At 43.7% G+C, this 16,333-nt stretch overlaps 1 protein-coding gene and 1 pseudogene across 1 annotated transcript; both read right to left on the bottom strand.

Annotated features, from left to right (window-relative positions):
• Window positions 1-324: 324 nt before the first annotated feature.
• PANX3 (pannexin 3) lies at window positions 325-6,935 on the bottom strand. The gene is made up of 4 exons (XM_054592714.1): window positions 6,755-6,935; window positions 5,124-5,266; window positions 2,631-2,845; window positions 325-964 (listed from the first exon to the last, which is right to left on the bottom strand). Exons 1-4 carry the CDS (start codon window positions 6,933-6,935, stop codon window positions 325-327), a joined length of 1,179 nt encoding a protein of 392 aa, XP_054448689.1.
• A 4,539-nt stretch (window positions 6,936-11,474) lies between these two features.
• Window positions 11,475-12,429, bottom strand: LOC129086374 (olfactory receptor 8A1-like; annotated as a pseudogene).
• Between the last annotated feature and the right edge of the window lie 3,904 nt (window positions 12,430-16,333).

Below are 16,333 nucleotides of genomic sequence, written 5' to 3'. Positions count from 1 at the left end.
CTGCCTCCAAAGGTAGCTTTTAGAACCTTCTCTCCTTGTAGAACGTCTGGACTGTAATTTTAGTTGTAGGGTTTTTTTCCTCTCATATTATGCTCTAGACCTAATTTTTTAGTTCTTTGACCCTTCAGCTTTAACTTTCAGATTTGTTTCCATGTATTGATTATATCTTCTCAGCTTTAGGATAACATGGTACAGGAATATATGATTCAGCTGAATCCAAGCTTAACGATTTTAAAGTGGAATTTTTTTTTAATGTTAGTGTGTGTGTTGGGAGGAAGGAGAAAGACTTTTACCCATAAAATTTCCCACCCCATGGTTTCTTAACTATGGGTTTTCATCATACACCCGGGGAGTGAGATGTTTAGGTTTTGAGGGTTCTAAGCCAGCTAATATAGTCATGAAATCGACTACAGTGTCAATGTTGTGCTTCTGGGTGGTTGTGTCTTTCAACACACATAAAGCATTCAACCAGCTAAAAGAGATGAGCTCAGAGATGTTGGCTCGGAGGAAAAGAAGGATCACGTTGAGGTCATTGATGGGGCACCCCAGCATCTTTCTGCTGAGGAGGTCAAATGCTGGGAGCATCTCATAGATGGACAGGAGTCGTTTGTCCCACCGACATAGCCGTGTGAGGTTGTAGATTATCACTGGAACCAGCAGGGTGTATATGGCTATAGTGGAGAGACTAACAATCTGGAAAACAGACAGGGAGGTCAGCCTGCATGTGATGAGATCGGGGATGTGGGTCTCATCGCTTAGCAGCCCTGTCTTGACAGAACAACTGAATTCCTTTAGGAAGAAGACATCCAGGTGGAAGTGCCCAAGGTACAGGTAGGTGGCCGAGGTGAAGAGAAGCAAGAGGGAGTTCCTCAGGAGGTAGGTAGCCACTAGAGAATGTGAGCGCTGCTTACATGCCAGGTACCGCTCTAGCAAGGGGAATTCAAAGTATCTTTCTTTCCGAGCCCTGGACGGGGAAGAAACGAGACAAGGTTAGGAGGGACCATTTAGAACCATATCCTGATGGAGCCATGTGGGAAAATCACAAAACCTGTGTGCCCAACATGGCATTATCAGCTCCTGAAAATCTGCCTTCTATGAGCATAACCACCTGCTCCCCAAAAGGAACTAAGTATATCTTAATTCTCCAAGCAATGAGTGTAATGCAGTAAACCCAGCGAATGATCAATGAACAATAAATTATCACACTGGATTTCTGCCTGCAAGGCAGACTAAACCTCTAAGCAGAAGTTTAGATCCTTAGGAAGGAGCATGGCTTATTAAATTAGCACTGGACTGGGAGTCTAAATATGGATATTGTGGTTCATGGTCTGTATACTCTTTATGATATTTAGGCAAATCCATTTATTTTGTAAAAATAAATGTGCTAACAAGTACTTGTTGAGAGCTGTGGTGTTCAGGTACATAGAAGCCAGTCCCTGTTCTAAAGAAGGTTGCAGCCTGGCTTGTGGAGAAGGGGCAGATAAAATATACAAACATAAAATAAAAATAGCACTTGGTTCCTTAAAATGATGAATACAAACCATGGTAGTTATAAATTAGGAGAGGGAGGATAACAGTATGGGCTGAATGTTCAGAAATCTTTACGGAAGATACTGTTGTAGAGTTGGCCTTCAAAAGACAGAAAGTTCAGAAAGAGTATGTGCACAAATCAGAGACAGAATATGGTTTCAGATCTTACCTCTTGGTTGGGGCCCACCCTGGCTATTCTGTTTAAAACTGTACCGCTCCACAACCTTCCAGCTTTCCTGATCGCCCCCACCCTGACCCTGCTTGACCTTTTTTCTTCATACCACTTATTTTCTACCATATAATTTACTCATGTGTTACGAGTATTCATTGCCTGTTTTCTCTCAGTAGAATATAAGACCCACATGGGTACGTGTAGCTTTATCTCCTCCCCACCTCTGCCCCCCAATGCATACACAGATATGTGTCTCTAAAGCACCTGGACCAGTGCCTGGTACTCATAAATGGTGACTGAATGGCTTGTTTAGGAAAAAAGCAGGAGACTGCCTAGGTAGCATGGAAAATTTCTGTCAGTCGGTTGTTAGAAGCTGGAGAAAGTGGTTGGTGACAGTGTGTGTTGAGGGCCTTAGAAAAATATTTGGAAGATTGTGGATGCTTTTCTATATGCATGAGGGGAGCCACTGGGGTTTCTGAGCAGGGGAGTGGCATATGAAAGGAGTCGTTTAGAGTGATGAATCCCTTGGAGATACTGTGTTCACCTGTGAGCCAGAGGCACAGATGTCCCTGTACAGCAGTGATAACAAGTTAATGAGAGGATGTGTCAACTGCTTTGTACCTTCGAGAAGGATGGTGCGCAGGGGTGTCCAACTTTTTGGCATTTCTGCACCACACTGGAAGAAGAAGAGTTGTCTTGGGCCACATGAAATACATTGTGACATGTAATCCCAAAAATATTCTCATAACTTTTAAAGTAAATGTTCAGTTTTGTGTTGGGCTGCATTCACAGCCATCCTGGGCTGCATATAGCCTGCAGACCTCAGGTCGGACACCCCTGGTAGAGGACAGTTTAAACATTACTCTGCATGGATATCATGTTAATGCTTGATGGAGTCCTTCAGAAAGGAGTGGAAGAGACAACTCACTTTTCCAGCTCATCCCAGAAATCATCAGGGTCCGAGCTCTTGTGCCGGGTCTTCAGCATGTGCTGCACCAGGCGGATGGAGCGGTTATAGGATTTGTCCAGTTCGCTGATGATGAACAGCAGGTCTGAGCTGAGGGCCGGCACAGCTGCATACTGCCACAGCAGAGCTGGCAGGTACATGACCATGGCCAGGGCCAGCAGGGAGTAAGGGAGGGCCTGCAGGGTGAGAGTGAGCTGAGGAGGGAGGCCCAGGGTGTTGGGACCTTGTGGAGGGTGCTCTGAGTGTGGGGCTCCTGCCTCAGAAGGGGAAACAGCTGCCACGGGCGCAGGCTCTAAGGCTCTCTGTCGACCTGGATGAATATAATGAGGCCCCAGAGAGAAGGGATAGTGGATCTCCATGCTCCCCAGCTCCACTTTTCAGATCTGGGTCTCTGTAAGTTCCCAGGAAGGAGAAACAAGAGGTAGAAAAAGAAGGAATATGTGAGGGAGAGAGAAAGAAAGGAAGGAGGCAGAAGGGATGGGGGATCGAGCAGGGGATGGGCGTGTAGAGAGAGCGAGAGGGCTCCCAGTTCCCCATGCATGTTAGCCTAGGTAGCTAACCAGAAATCATGGCCAGCATGGTCGTGACATCCCAGGGGAGGGGGTCTTATTCTCAGTCTTCCGCTTTTCTTTCTTTGTTTCAGGTTCTTATTACCAAACATCTAGAGTCCATTAGCTTTCCAGGTCCAGCAGAAGGCCCCAACGTTGCTGACTTGTATTTAGACCCTCCAAAGAAGAGGCCAGATCCCATTTCCTTTTCTGCCCCCTTTCATGAGCTACCTGAGATAAGAGACTTTTCCTTATGTTTTGTCATCATACGTATCACACCTAACAGGTTGGGACCACTATTTTGCCCATAGTAAAAACTACCTGTAAAGGCTATTAAAACTACATTTGTATTAGGTGCTTAGCATGCATAGTTTCCCTTGACCTTCACAAGGGTGCTATTGGTAGGTACTATTAGTGTCTCTGTTTTACAAAGAAACTGAAGTGTGAAAATACTAAGTAACCTGTACAAGGTTTCACTTCTAGTAGGTGAGTGAATGGGACTTGGGACTTGGCAGTCTGGTTTTGGAGCTTATTCCCTTACGATTGCTTGACTACAGCTTCTCTGAACCAGGGTGCTTTGTATGTTAGAGGAGAGTTTGAAGAAAAAAAAGGGAGGACACCTATTTGGTTGCATCTAGGTAGAGGAGCAAGGGGTGTGTGTGTGTGTGTGTGTGTGTGTGTGTGTGTGTGTGTGTGTGAGAGAGAGAGAGAGAGAGAGAGAGAGAGAGAGAGCGCGCACGCGCAAGAGGGTTTCAGAACTAAACAAGAGAGACAGGTTGGGAAAGTCATATTAGACCATGAGAGAAAATTAGAACCTTTCACACCTGTTTAAAAAATGACATTTCTTGAAAACAAACTCTTGACCTCCGGAGATTTGGCTCTTTTCTGACATGAATGCCCTCTGTACTGTCTTGAACTTGTTGCCTTCCAGATCCTGCTTAAACACTTCTAGTAACAGAGCATTTACTTTCTGGTTTTGTTTGGGCCCTAGAACTGTGGTATTTTGAGGCTTTGTAAAAGTGTCATAACAACAAAGTGTTATGAGTGACTTCTGATTAAACATTGTGAATGGACATATAAATAACTTCTGCTCCCTAACAACAATAAAGGAATCAAAAAGACAAAATCCTGTAAGGACAAAGAAAACAGGAGAGGAAACAAGAGCAAAAAAAACGTTGAAAACTGAAAAACAGTTATGTGGCCAACGATACCAGCCTGTGGGTGAGTGGGGGATTGTGGCAGGAACCAGTGAGCGAGCTCTCTTGCACCGCAGAACCAGAAATGCTCAGGAGTTAGAGATACCAGGTACATCTGAAAGCAGGGCTGAAAACAGGAATATTGAAAATCCAGCCCTGCAGATTCTTTCTATAACAGGACACGCTCAATGACTACCCTGCCCCTCCCCGGGCAGAAGACTGAGGAGAGATTGTGCCCTTGGGTCCGCTGAGGGCAGGGGCGCGATACTGAGAATACCGTGGAAATTAAGTGACTACTGAGTGCTGATACCCACGCTGGAGTTCCCAGAGGGTTGGCAGCTGGGCCTGATAGCCACTCAACGCTGCTCCCTCCACACAAGTTAAAGACTGAATCATTCTTCTTAGGAAAACTGACCAGCCCAAGAGAATGAATTACAGATGCTGATATTTGAGATTTTCCCAGTGAAATGGCTCAAGAGCTCTCTTTAAATGGAAGGCTGCTGGTCAACAGGCTTAATCCAGCAGCACAGAAGTTCCAATCAGATAAAAGTGGGAAACCAAAGATCACCCTTCTAAGAATGCCTGAAACATGAAAGCCAATGGCCAACATGTAAAAGGGAGGGGTGGTGCGGAGATATCACCAATGATGCAGTTCAGGCCCGCCCCACGCAGCCACGAAGCTGGCCCGATTGAGTCCGAGCCCACTTTACCTTGTGCGGCCACAGGGATTTCGGCTTGTACCGCCCAGGCTCACTCTGTTCATGGTGAACCAGTGCGTCCCAGCAGGAACTGTCCACGTAGGCAGCCTGCCGAACGCTGAAGTTACTGGGAGAGAAGCAGCTGATGGGAGACCCTGGAACAGGAATGCAGCTTTAAGGAAGCCCTAGGAATCCAGGGGGCATTCAGCTAAAAGCTTTTGAGGAGCAGCCTCCACATCTCTGCCAATATTTGTACCTGGTAGGCACTTTCTTCTTTCCATTCCCAGTTTCCGCATTTGGCAAACCAATGTCACTGTTGGATGGACACGACAGGACAGCACTCTGCTCTTTGATTCAACCCAGGCCTGCCCATGCACTGACTTGCCTTTGATGCCTGCCAGTTTTTTTCTCTCCCTCTTTGAGTTCCCCCTAGATTCCCAGACAGGCAGGCAGCAGGGGGTCATGGGGTGGGAGGTAGGGGTGTGTGTGGGGAAGTGGGGGAGAGTCCCTGTACTCTTTCAGTTTGGCACCAGAAGGCTTTTGGTTTCATGGTGATGTTGCTTTTCTGAGAGAGCTGACATCTTTGGGTTCTAAAATTTAGAGGATTAATTGCCTGGACTCCTGAGCACAAAGAGAAAAGGTGGACAAGTGGTGCTAGAAGGAAAGTGGTCTTGAAGGGAGAATCTCTCATTTTGGGTTTTCCCATCATTCCCTAGAAAAAGGCAGAAATGGGAACCAGCACTTCTCCCCATCGTGGGTAAAGGAAGAGGCAGTGAGAGGTTGGCACACTTCCTTGGGAAATGTAATAAGCTACTCACACAGCCAGGAAAGAAAGCCAGAAATCTCAATTCTCTTTAATAGAGGGGGCAGATTTGCTGAGTTAATCTGTCACCTAGAACACTACATACATGTGTTTGTTAATGTTTGTGTGTGTGGAGCAGAAGGAATGGATTTATTCACCTATGATGTGCTAAGCTGTGATTGTTGGGCACCTAACATATGTTCTTAAGTCTGTAACCCAGGAGATGGGGAGTAGGAAAAAGGCTCAAAGAAGGCAAGAGACTTATCAAAAGCATGGGTAACCAAGACCTTTAGAAGTACTAAGTCCTGAAAAGATTGTGGGGCCTCCAGTCTCTCTCATCCATATAAAATCAAAAGTTTAATTATTGCAATGACATAAAATACATGAATACTGAAATTTAAACTAAATCTTTTATTTGCAGAATTTCAGAAATGACTTTCAAAAATTTTTGGTGCCTTTGCTGGTGCTCTAAACTCATGCACAGTCAGTCTTTTGGGTAATGCCCAGGTCAGTCATAACACCTAGGCAATGTGGAAGCTGCCTCACTTCAGAACCCATGATGTAAAGAGTGAAACAAAGTGGTGTCCTGGCTGGTGTGGCTCAGTGGATTGAGTGCTGGCCTGCAAACCAAAGGGTCACCAGTTCGATTCCCAATCAGGGCATATGCCTGGGTTGCAGGCTAGGTTCCCAGTAGGGGGCAACACAAGAAGCAACCATACATTGATGTTTCTCTCTCTCTCTTCCTCCCTCTCTCCCCTCCCCTCTAAAAATAAATAAGTCTCACTTTAAAGAGTGGAACAAAGTGGAGTCTCCTCAAATGTCAAAGTTGGAAGCCACTTACCGGAGGAGAACTCCTGGGCAAACGCCAGGGACATCAGCAACAGAGGGAAGCCCACAGCTATGAACTTGACTATGCGATCGAGGGGTAGTTCCAGGCGCAGTCCTTTGAGGTGGGGGCCCCTGCGGTCGGGCAGCAGGGCATCTGACAGCATGTACTCTGCAGCTGTGTGTGCAAGTGACATGATGCTGCTGAGCTTTGGGGTACACAGGAAGCAGGAGGGGTCCCGGGATAGTAGAGTGAGGAGATGACAGCTTCCAGCAGCTGACTTGGAGCATATAGTGCCTGCAACCCCAGCCTCATAGACATCTGTGCCAGGAGCAGGCGCTGGCTCTCTAAATAGCTGGCCAGGCCCTGGGCCAGACACCTGGTAATTACAGGGAGGCATAGTTTAGTGGGTCCTCGCTAGAGGAGGGTCGGGTGTCAGCTGGGGTTAGTGCCAGGCTGCTCTCTCTGGATTGTCCTTGAGCAGATGGAGGCCCGTGGCTTTATGCTGCCCTCTTATTAATAAAGTATTTTTGGTGGGGTGGTGGAGAGAAGATGGGCTGTGTGGCCAGGCCCCCCATGTAATTGGTGCAGAATTTGGGTGGAGATTGCTTAATTGTGTTGAAGGTCCTCATTTTGTGGTTTGGGGTGGGTGTGGGGACCCCAAGACTCAGCCTGGATTGGTACTCCTACCTAGTATTTTTTGTCCTAGTGATGAGATTTGCTTTGGGCTCAGGCTCTTTCTCAGAAAGGACTCTGTATTTGGTGTTAAATTCCCTTCGCTGCCTCATATTTACAATTTCCCTATATTTACAACTTTGAAGCCCCCAGTTCTTTACGAAACTGAGGATATGGGCGGCAGTGTTGAATAGTGGAAAGAACATGACCTTTGACATTTGGAGGGAAAAGTCTTCCACTGGAGACCTGGCAGTACTCATTTTTTAATTGTGTGATTTCAGGAAGTCATTTTGGCTTAGTAGTCTCATTTATCAAGTGGCATCATGTTGTAATCTTACAAGATTGAGAGGATTGGTTAAGAGTATTATATGTGAAGGTATTTTGTAAACTGTGAAGTGTAGGGCAAATGGCAACTTAATTCCATTTGGTGGGGTTGGATCAGTGGGAGACCCCTGGGGCATAGGGAGACATCTGCCCTGAGAGGCCCTACCATTGGCCTTCAAACTGGTTCCCTTTGGCTGTGGCCTTCCATAAGGCAAGGAGTCCATGGTGCCAAAGGGATGGACCCATTCAGAGCCTATGTGCCTGCTCTAGACCACTCTTGGCACCTGGGACGCTGTATTTCCATGCCCAGGAGGTCCCAGCCTGTTTCCAGGGCCTGTGCAGTTCTTTTCCTTGGGTGCATCCTCGTGTGGGCAAATCATGTTGTTGGTGTGCACCCCTGGGACTAAGGAGTGGCTCCCTGTGAGAGTTTGGGTGGAATTTAGAAGTACTGGGATGCCCACACATGGAATTATGAGGCTTCCTGCAATGTGGGGACTTAGCTGGGTTGGGAAGAAAGGACCTGGGGAGTCTGAGAATTCTAAATTTAAACCTGGCATCCCTGATCATTATAAAGAGGGGGGGGGCATGTCTACATATGTCAAAGTAGGCAGATAGTACATATTTTATTTAACGGTTTGCTAGCTTTACTTACAACATTTAATTTCTTAGATAAATGGTATCTTGGCCTCTATTTGAACTGTTTTTCCTGGGCCCACAAACGTTTGGCCTGGGCCTGCCTCTCTCCCCATCCCCAGGCTTGAGACCTGCTCTGATTCATGGCTGCCCTGTGTGTGCTAACTGGGGTGACCTGGCATGGGAGCAAGAGCAAGGGACCCTTTATTTCCTTTCCGTTTAGCTTCTCCACGCTCTTATTTCTGTATCTTTTAATTATATGTGGTTTTGCCAAATGTTTATTATTGATTTGTATCCATACATTTTCTTTTGATTTTAAAAAATAGTTTGCATTTTTACTGAATGAAGTATGAAACACATACATTCATACACATATATCATAACTGGACAGTTCAATCAGCTTTCATCTCATCAGGAAACAGACTGTTACTAACACCCCAAAAGCTACCTTTGTGCTCTTTGGTGATAACTAACATTTCCCAAAGGGCAATCATTATCCTAACTTCTAATAGCACCAATTAATTTTGTCTCATTATAATTTATGGAAAAGGAATCATGTGTACCTATGTTTTTGTGTTGGACTTCTTTTGCTCTACCTCATATGCACCTTGGGTAGATCTAGGAAAAGCAATTTTTGTTTGTTTTTCTTTTTTTCACTCCCTACTTCCATGCATCTTAGCTCTCTCTAGGTAACCATTCTAATCTGCCTAATGCATATTTTATCAGTTATTTTTTCTAAATATGCTTTTTTCTGGTTTATGTGAATGTAACTTTAATATACATGAATAACATTGTTTTATATCTCATTATCTTCCTTACTTTTCTCACATATCACTATGGCTCTTAGCTATGTTGCCTATAGCTTATCCTTTGCTTCTAACTGTTGCAAAGTCTCCACAACAATTTATTTATTTACCCCATGGTGGATATAAAGATATATCTTGTTTTATTTTGTGCTTCTCTGATTACCAGTAGGTTTGAGCATCTCCTCATATGCTGAGTGGTACTTCAGGTTTTCTATTCTGTAAATAGTTTGTTCTATATAGGATGTCCATTTTATTTTTTTGTTGATGTTGAAGTTTCCAATGTATGCTAGTGAGATATCTTCCATTATATTTCTATTAAGTCTATCTCTGGTGTCTTTTACTGAACAAAAATCTGAAATTTAATATCAAATTCACCAATTCATTTGGCTTTATGGTTTCTCATCTTCAGCTAACAGATATTTCCAACATTTTTTTCTCATTAGAGGGGATCTATAGTGGTAGAGGGCTTGGTTCCTGCTGGAAGGAGGACAGGAAAAGAAAAGTAGACTAGCCGCTTGGCAATAACAGCTCTCTCAATATCCCTTCCACCCTCCTTGTAGTCAGGTCAAAATGCTGAAATTGCATTTCCCGGTTTCCCTTGTAGCTGGAGCCCTGGATGTGAATCAGTTTCCACTAACCACATGCACTTGTGTGAGACCGGAAAGGTGGGAGCGAGGTGGTTCATACACTTCAGTGCATGTCAGAATCATCTGAGGGCCCCGCCCAGTAATTCTGTAGGTGTGGAGCAGGGCCCCCAAATTCTCATTTCCAACAAGTTTCTATGCAATACTCACACTAGGGTTCAGTTGTTCAGTTACCAGTTTTGTGAATGTGAGAGGCATTTTTCATGGTGGCAGGGGTCACAGTGATAGCAGGAGCTTCCTGACCTCTGGGTCATATCTACTGGGGAGTCACTTTGGGGGCCCCTAACCCCTTCTTCAGGCAGTCAGTAAGCAAATCATCCCTTGTATTAAATCTCTTTCTGCTTGAGAAAACTCATTATTTCTCTTTCCCATAATAAACCACTGATTGATTCAAAATTATGCCAAAAATAGTTAGAAATGACAAGAGGATGTCCACAAATGCTTTGCACTATACCAGGCTGCTAATTTTAAAACAAGCATCCTTGATGTCATTATAGACAAAGGGAGAAACTTTGTCCCGTAGTGACTAGATTTGCTGAGTGAGGTTGGCAGTAGATCTATCAGTTATTTAAGCTGGGCAAGAGATTCTGCAGCATGAGAAATCTAGGAAGAACAAATAGTCTGGTTTGTTTGGGATCAAGGGATTCCCAGGATGTGGTGGGGCTTTCAGTTCTAAAACCAGATTGAGTTGGTCACTGTAGTGTAAGCTTTCCTTAGTCATCTTGAAGAAGTTTTCTCATGAATGGGAAGAGGCTAGGGAGGATGGTAAAAGGTGGGAGTCTGGGAAATTACATATTTTCAGAACGCATTTGAAATTGGAAAAACATAATTAGGTTGGCTTAATATGTTGTTGCAAGGGAGAGTTAGCCTAGAGCAATAGGGATAGTGATTGAGAGCCGGGAGTGTGGGCTCTGGAGTCGCTTAGGCTTCAGTTTAAATCCCAGTGACTTAACCAGCTCTGTGACCTTGAGTAAGTGACTAAACCAAAGTTACCATATCTGTTAAGTGGGATAACCATAGTACCTCTCTGTTATTAGGTATAATAAAAATAATACATATAAAGCATCTAGAAGAGTTATACAACTCAAAATAAGCAGCCCAAACCATGTTAACAGCTAGTATTGCAGTATTGTTACTAAGAAAATTACATAAAGGGATCAAGTAGAAGTTCATGTACAGGTATAACTAGAGAGGAGAGTAAGAGTTTACATAAGAAAGGGGTTGTATATTAGTTCTTGGTGGCTTTCAAATTCTCCTCTCTTTGCTATGTGTATTCCTAAATGTGCACGCATGTGAGAGAGAGAAAAAGAGGGAGAGAGGGAGCGAAGTCAGAGGAAGGAACAAGGAATTGGAATGAGTAATAGTTTCTATCTAAATATAATAAAACAAGGCATGACTCTCAAAACTGAATGCAAACAACTCAAGACAGAGAAAAGGATCCCAAATGAATGAAAACATGAACGTGAAAGCAGCTGGCACAAAAAGCAATGAGAATAGTGAGATGGGTGGAAGGAAGGAGGAAGAAGCAAAGGAGACATTCACCTAACGACTCAGGAAAACAGTTGTTCCCCATCGTGGATCACACTCAGAGGACTCCTTGTGCGTATTTATAACAATTACTTTGAAAGTGGAGGGAGAATAATAACTTTTGCATCAAAACATTCTTCTTCTCAGTGTTTTCTGTATGGCAGCCTTTACGTCCTTGTTCCTCAAACTGTAGATTAGGGGGTTGAGCATGGGGATCACTGTGGTATAGAACACGGAGGCCACGTTCTCCTGAGCCAGGGAACTGGCTGTGGAGGGTTTTAGGTACACGAATGCAGTAGATCCATAGAATATCCCCACAGCTGCCAGGTGAGAGCTGCAAGTGCTAAAGGCTTTGGACCTTCCTTCTGCGGTGCTGATGCGCAGGATGCTGGAGAAGATGAAGGCGTAGGAAACAAGGACTGTTAAGCAGGTGACTACGATGTTGAATCCAGCCAGAAAGAAGACGGTCATCTGAACATCATAGGTGCTCGAGCAGGAGAGCTCCATGAGGGGGGAGGATGTCACAGAAATAATGACTGATGAGGACCTCACAATAGGGCAGTTGTATCATTAAGCCAGTCTCTATTGTTGAGTCAACAAGCCCAATGATGTAGACCACAGCCACCAGCAGGGAGCAGACGTGATGAGACATGATAATGTTATAAAGCAAAGGCCTACAGATGGCAACGTAGCGGTCATAGGCCATCACGGTCAGCATGTAACTCTCAGCGACGACCAACACAATGAAGAAGTAGAGCTGTGACATGCACCCTGCAAAGGAGATGACGTTCTTCTCTGACAAGAAGTTCACCAGCATTTTAGGGGTAATGACAGAGGAGTAGCAGAGATCCACGAGTGAGAGATTGCTGAGGAAGAAGTACATGGGCGTGTGAAGCTGAGCATTCAGACCAATCAGTGTTATCATGCCCAGGTTCCCTATCATGGTGACCGAGTAGATCCCAAGGAAGAGGAGAAAGAGGGGGAGCTGGAGCTCTGGTCTCTTTGTTAGTCCCCCGAGAATGAACTCTACCACTGTAGAGTGATTTTCCGCAGCCATTCTCCTTTGTTTGGGAGCCCTGCGGGGGTAAGAGAGAACCCCGTGAGGGCTGCATCATGAGGGGCTGCTTGGTGAACCTAGTTTTGCGCATGTGGAACCAGCTGAATGATTCCGGGCTTCCTTGACGCATCCTTCCCTTACCCTGCTGTCTGTGGGAGGAAGACCAGATCCTGAGTGTTTCAGAGTTAAAGGAGATGGGAGGGAAGAGGGGCCAAGGTCTGGATCTTTTAACACTTGCATGTTTCCCAGATGTCCCGGAGCATTTCTTAAAGTGTAGTTCCCGGACCGGCCGCATTAGCATTGCCTGTGGTTAGAGAGGCAAACTCTCAGGCCTCACCCCAGACCTACCAAGTCAGAAACTTTGGGGGTGGAGCCCCTCATCTGGGTTTACCTTTCTCTCCAGGCGATGCCAATGCATGCTAAAGTTCGAGACCCTCTACCCTGTAGATGACAAGCAGTATATTTCATATTTTGTGGCTGGAGAGAGATTTTGCTTAAAAAATGAAATTTAGCTGTCATCTCTGCAGTTTGTAAATGTTTACTGAATACGAATGTATGAATACCATGTCAAATTGATGCAGCGTCAGGATGATACTGTAGTTGAAACTGCATTGGTGAGTACAAATTGGTGTTTGTATCTGAAAGATGAAGAAATTAAAATATCAATTCCAAAAACAGTTGTGAAACTAATATTGGAGAATGCCCATTCAGAAATTTTGTTCAAGCACTCAGCGGCTATCCAAATGTGGTTGTCATTAGGTTGTCAGAATTTGTTCTTTGTTTTTCACTGAACTTGAGGCCAGAAGCCAGTGGTTCTCAACATTGATTGTATAACTACCGGCAGCATTTAAGAGTGAGGAATGATGTCTGGGTTCCCCCAGCAGAGGTTCTGATTTCTTTGGAGTGTTGCAGCCTGGGCCCGGGCAATAGTATACTCCTGGTTAAGTGCCGATCATCATCCTCATCCTCATCCTCATCATCGTTGTTATTTTCAGATCATAATATTAAATAAACCATGGCCCCATTATCTACCTACGGGCAAAGTACTCACAGTATAGACATGAAACTAGGAAGCATGGATCTTCATTGCTGGACGTGATACCTAAAGACAAACTGTCTCTGAGATATATTTCATAAGCTAAAAACCATAAACCCTCACTATTTTAATGCTTCGTTATATAATCACTAACTTTTCTCTAGTGCTCTTTCAAGGTCCATGTTATTAACCCCTCCTAAAATTTTTGGGTATGAGGAGAAATGTGTTTCGACTAGGATTTTCATTCCCTTTTTCATATTGAGACAGCAGAAGTGCCAGACTCTAAATTATTGGGACTTTGGACGCAGACTGCTCTTTGATCATTAGCTTCTTCCCTTGGCCCAAGTGTGTAGCCTTATACATCTGCACACCCAGAGCTCTAAGAATTGTAGTTCAATGGGCTTTGCTCTTGATATCTCAGATGGTGCACAGTCTAGAAAATAAGAGGAATCTATATTATTTATGCCATTCTCTAGGAAATGGAAGCTCTAACATTAAATAAGTTATCCTATCATGCAGTGGGCAAGAGGCAGAACTGGTCCCCAAACCCAGAACGTCTGAGTACCGGTTCGTTTTCTTCGTCTAAGCTATGTTGTTTTGCTGTAGCTTCTCTTTGTGTAGAGATTTATTCTCTCTACTAAATTTAAGTTACTGAATTTTCAGAGGTAGGGGAAAGATTTTATTGCCAGTCTTGGGTACACGGAAGAAAATCACCAAGGTAGTATATGTGAATTGTAAAAAATGAGAAATACAAATAAGCAAAATAAAGAAATAAAACAGAAAGAAAAAAAGAGAAGAAAAAAGGAATAAAGAAGAAAAAAAGAAAAGTAAAAAAAAGAAAGAGTTAAGAAGAAGAAATACAAGTAACCAAAAATAAAATACCATTTTTCTCTCTGTGGAGACAACACTGATAATGACTACCCTTCCAGATTGTTCAGTGCGTATATGTATTTACGTGTGTATCAGTGTATCTGTATTTCTAAAACCATTTTCACCCTCTTTTTAATGTAGCAATTTAAAATATTTTGTCCCATAACTTTGGCACTCTTTCTTTTTCTTACGTGTAAGGGTCTTTAAATCCTTAGGATGTAGGTAAAGAGAAAATCTGCATTGCATTGTAACTTTTATTTAACTTTTCATTAGTGGGGTATTTAAGAGGTATTTAACTTCATAGTAACTACCACCAGAGATAGCTGAGTTATTTGACTGTTATTTCCACTTATCACAAAGGAGAAGATAGATTTCCTCTCGGTAACAGTAGATGAAAAATTCTTACATAGCCCCTTGTACCTAATTTATGCCTCTTAAGACAGTCAAAAGATAGAAAAATCCACCCTGAATATACTGTTACCCGAATTCCGAGTGTTGTACAAAACAGAGCAGCGGTGATGCCATTCACCCAGCACAGTGCCAATGGCATTGATTTCATCTTCACACCCATCGTCATCTAATGATATAAATAGGCAAACGTGAGCCGCTATTTGATATGTTATTTTAATGATTACCTCTACTTTCACCAGACCATCAGAGGCTCACGATCGCTGTTGATGAGAACACAACACACAAAGAAAAAACACTTAGAGATGAAGGTACACATAATGTTGGAAATATCCTGCATTGAAAACAGGAGGTCATGAGAGAAATATTGTTTTCATAAAGTTGTTTTAAATCTGTCAGTACCTGTGCTGAGGAAAAATGGACAGTGTCCTGGCAATGTTAGAGGACGTCCTTGGTTTCAAGAATCAGCAAATAAATACCAGAAAATGAGAGAACGTACGTACAGATTTATTTCTACTTCTGCATGTACTCAAAGGGGCTATCACAGCCATAAAAACGGGGGCCCCTGCGGTTGGGAGACCGGGGCGTCTTTTATATGTATGTGAGCAGCACCTCTCGTGGGATGAAGTCACTGCAGAGACCGGAGCCCTTACTACAGGCGCAATTAAAGTCTTGGTTCGCACCTCTGCTGCGAATCATGTTTGGTCTCCCAGGTGTGGTAATTTTCCTCTCAGTGAGAGAGTCCTCTGGCAGGTTGGAAAACTTAGAATGGAACGCCAGCACGCAGCTGTCTTACAAACAACAACCCGGTCATCCCCGTCATCGTCATCCCCCCTCACCGCCGCCACCGCAGCACCGCCTCATCATTACCATCGGTCGCATTACCCAGCTCCCACCACACGCGTATTCATCTCCAGGCACAATCAACGAGGCCTTACATGTTTATCTTAAAGGGTTTTTGAGCGACTTCAAATATTTTACTAACACTAACCATGCAATATAGCAAAGGGATGTGAATTCATAAGGGATGTTAAAATGTCACCCTGCCACTATACTGCATGCTGACAGCGTATAATGTCAGGGGGTGGAGGGGCATGAGTAGATAGACTTAGGAGAACTCTTCACACATATATTGCCATTCAGAAGTTAAATATGTTCATAAGAAAATGTACTTTCCAAGAATATGTTGTGTAATATATTATCCATGAAAATAGTGCTAATGAAGATTTTTTTATTAAACTGTTTTCAGATAATTACAGGTACACCTGCAATTGCAAGAAATAATATACAGAGATCCTGTGTACCCTTTATACAGTTTACCCCAGTGAGAACATCTTGCGAAATTATACTACAACATCACACTCAGAAGAGTGCATATTGCCATAAACAATTCACTGATCTTACTCTGATTTCCTCATTTTTGCCAAGTCACTTGTATGTGTATGTATGCATTTAGTTTCATGCAATTTTGTCATATGCATAGGCTCGTGTATCTACCACACAGTTCAAATAAAAGCACATCACTTTCCTTTTCTATTATTCAAAATAATGTTTGGGTTTCTTATTTTCCTCCAAAGGTGTCTAGTTATTTTTCTTCAGCATCCTTATACTCTC

The sequence above is a fragment of the Pteronotus mesoamericanus genome, unplaced genomic scaffold (genome assembly GCF_021234165.1).
Source record: "Pteronotus mesoamericanus isolate MK-2021 breed Mesoamerican mustached bat unplaced genomic scaffold, CSHL_Meso_final scaffold_371, whole genome shotgun sequence".
Lineage (NCBI taxonomy): Eukaryota > Metazoa > Chordata > Mammalia > Chiroptera > Mormoopidae > Pteronotus > Pteronotus mesoamericanus.
The sequence above is the reverse complement of the archived record's forward strand: the minus strand, read 5'-3'. Positions and strand labels throughout refer to the sequence as shown.

Excerpts from the sequence above, each read along its gene's own strand:
- PANX3 (XM_054592714.1), bottom strand. The coding sequence starts at position 6,935 with ATGTCACTTGCACACACAGCTGCAGAGTACATGCTGTCAGATGCCCTG. Across the intron at positions 5,267-6,754 it reads TGCCCAGGAGTTCTCCTCCG|GGTCTCCCATCAGCTGCTTC; the intron begins GTAAGTGGCTTC and ends TTCCTGTTCCAG. Across the intron at positions 2,846-5,123 it reads AATCCCTGTGGCCGCACAAG|GCCCTCCCTTACTCCCTGCT; the intron begins GTAAAGTGGGCT and ends CTCACCCTGCAG.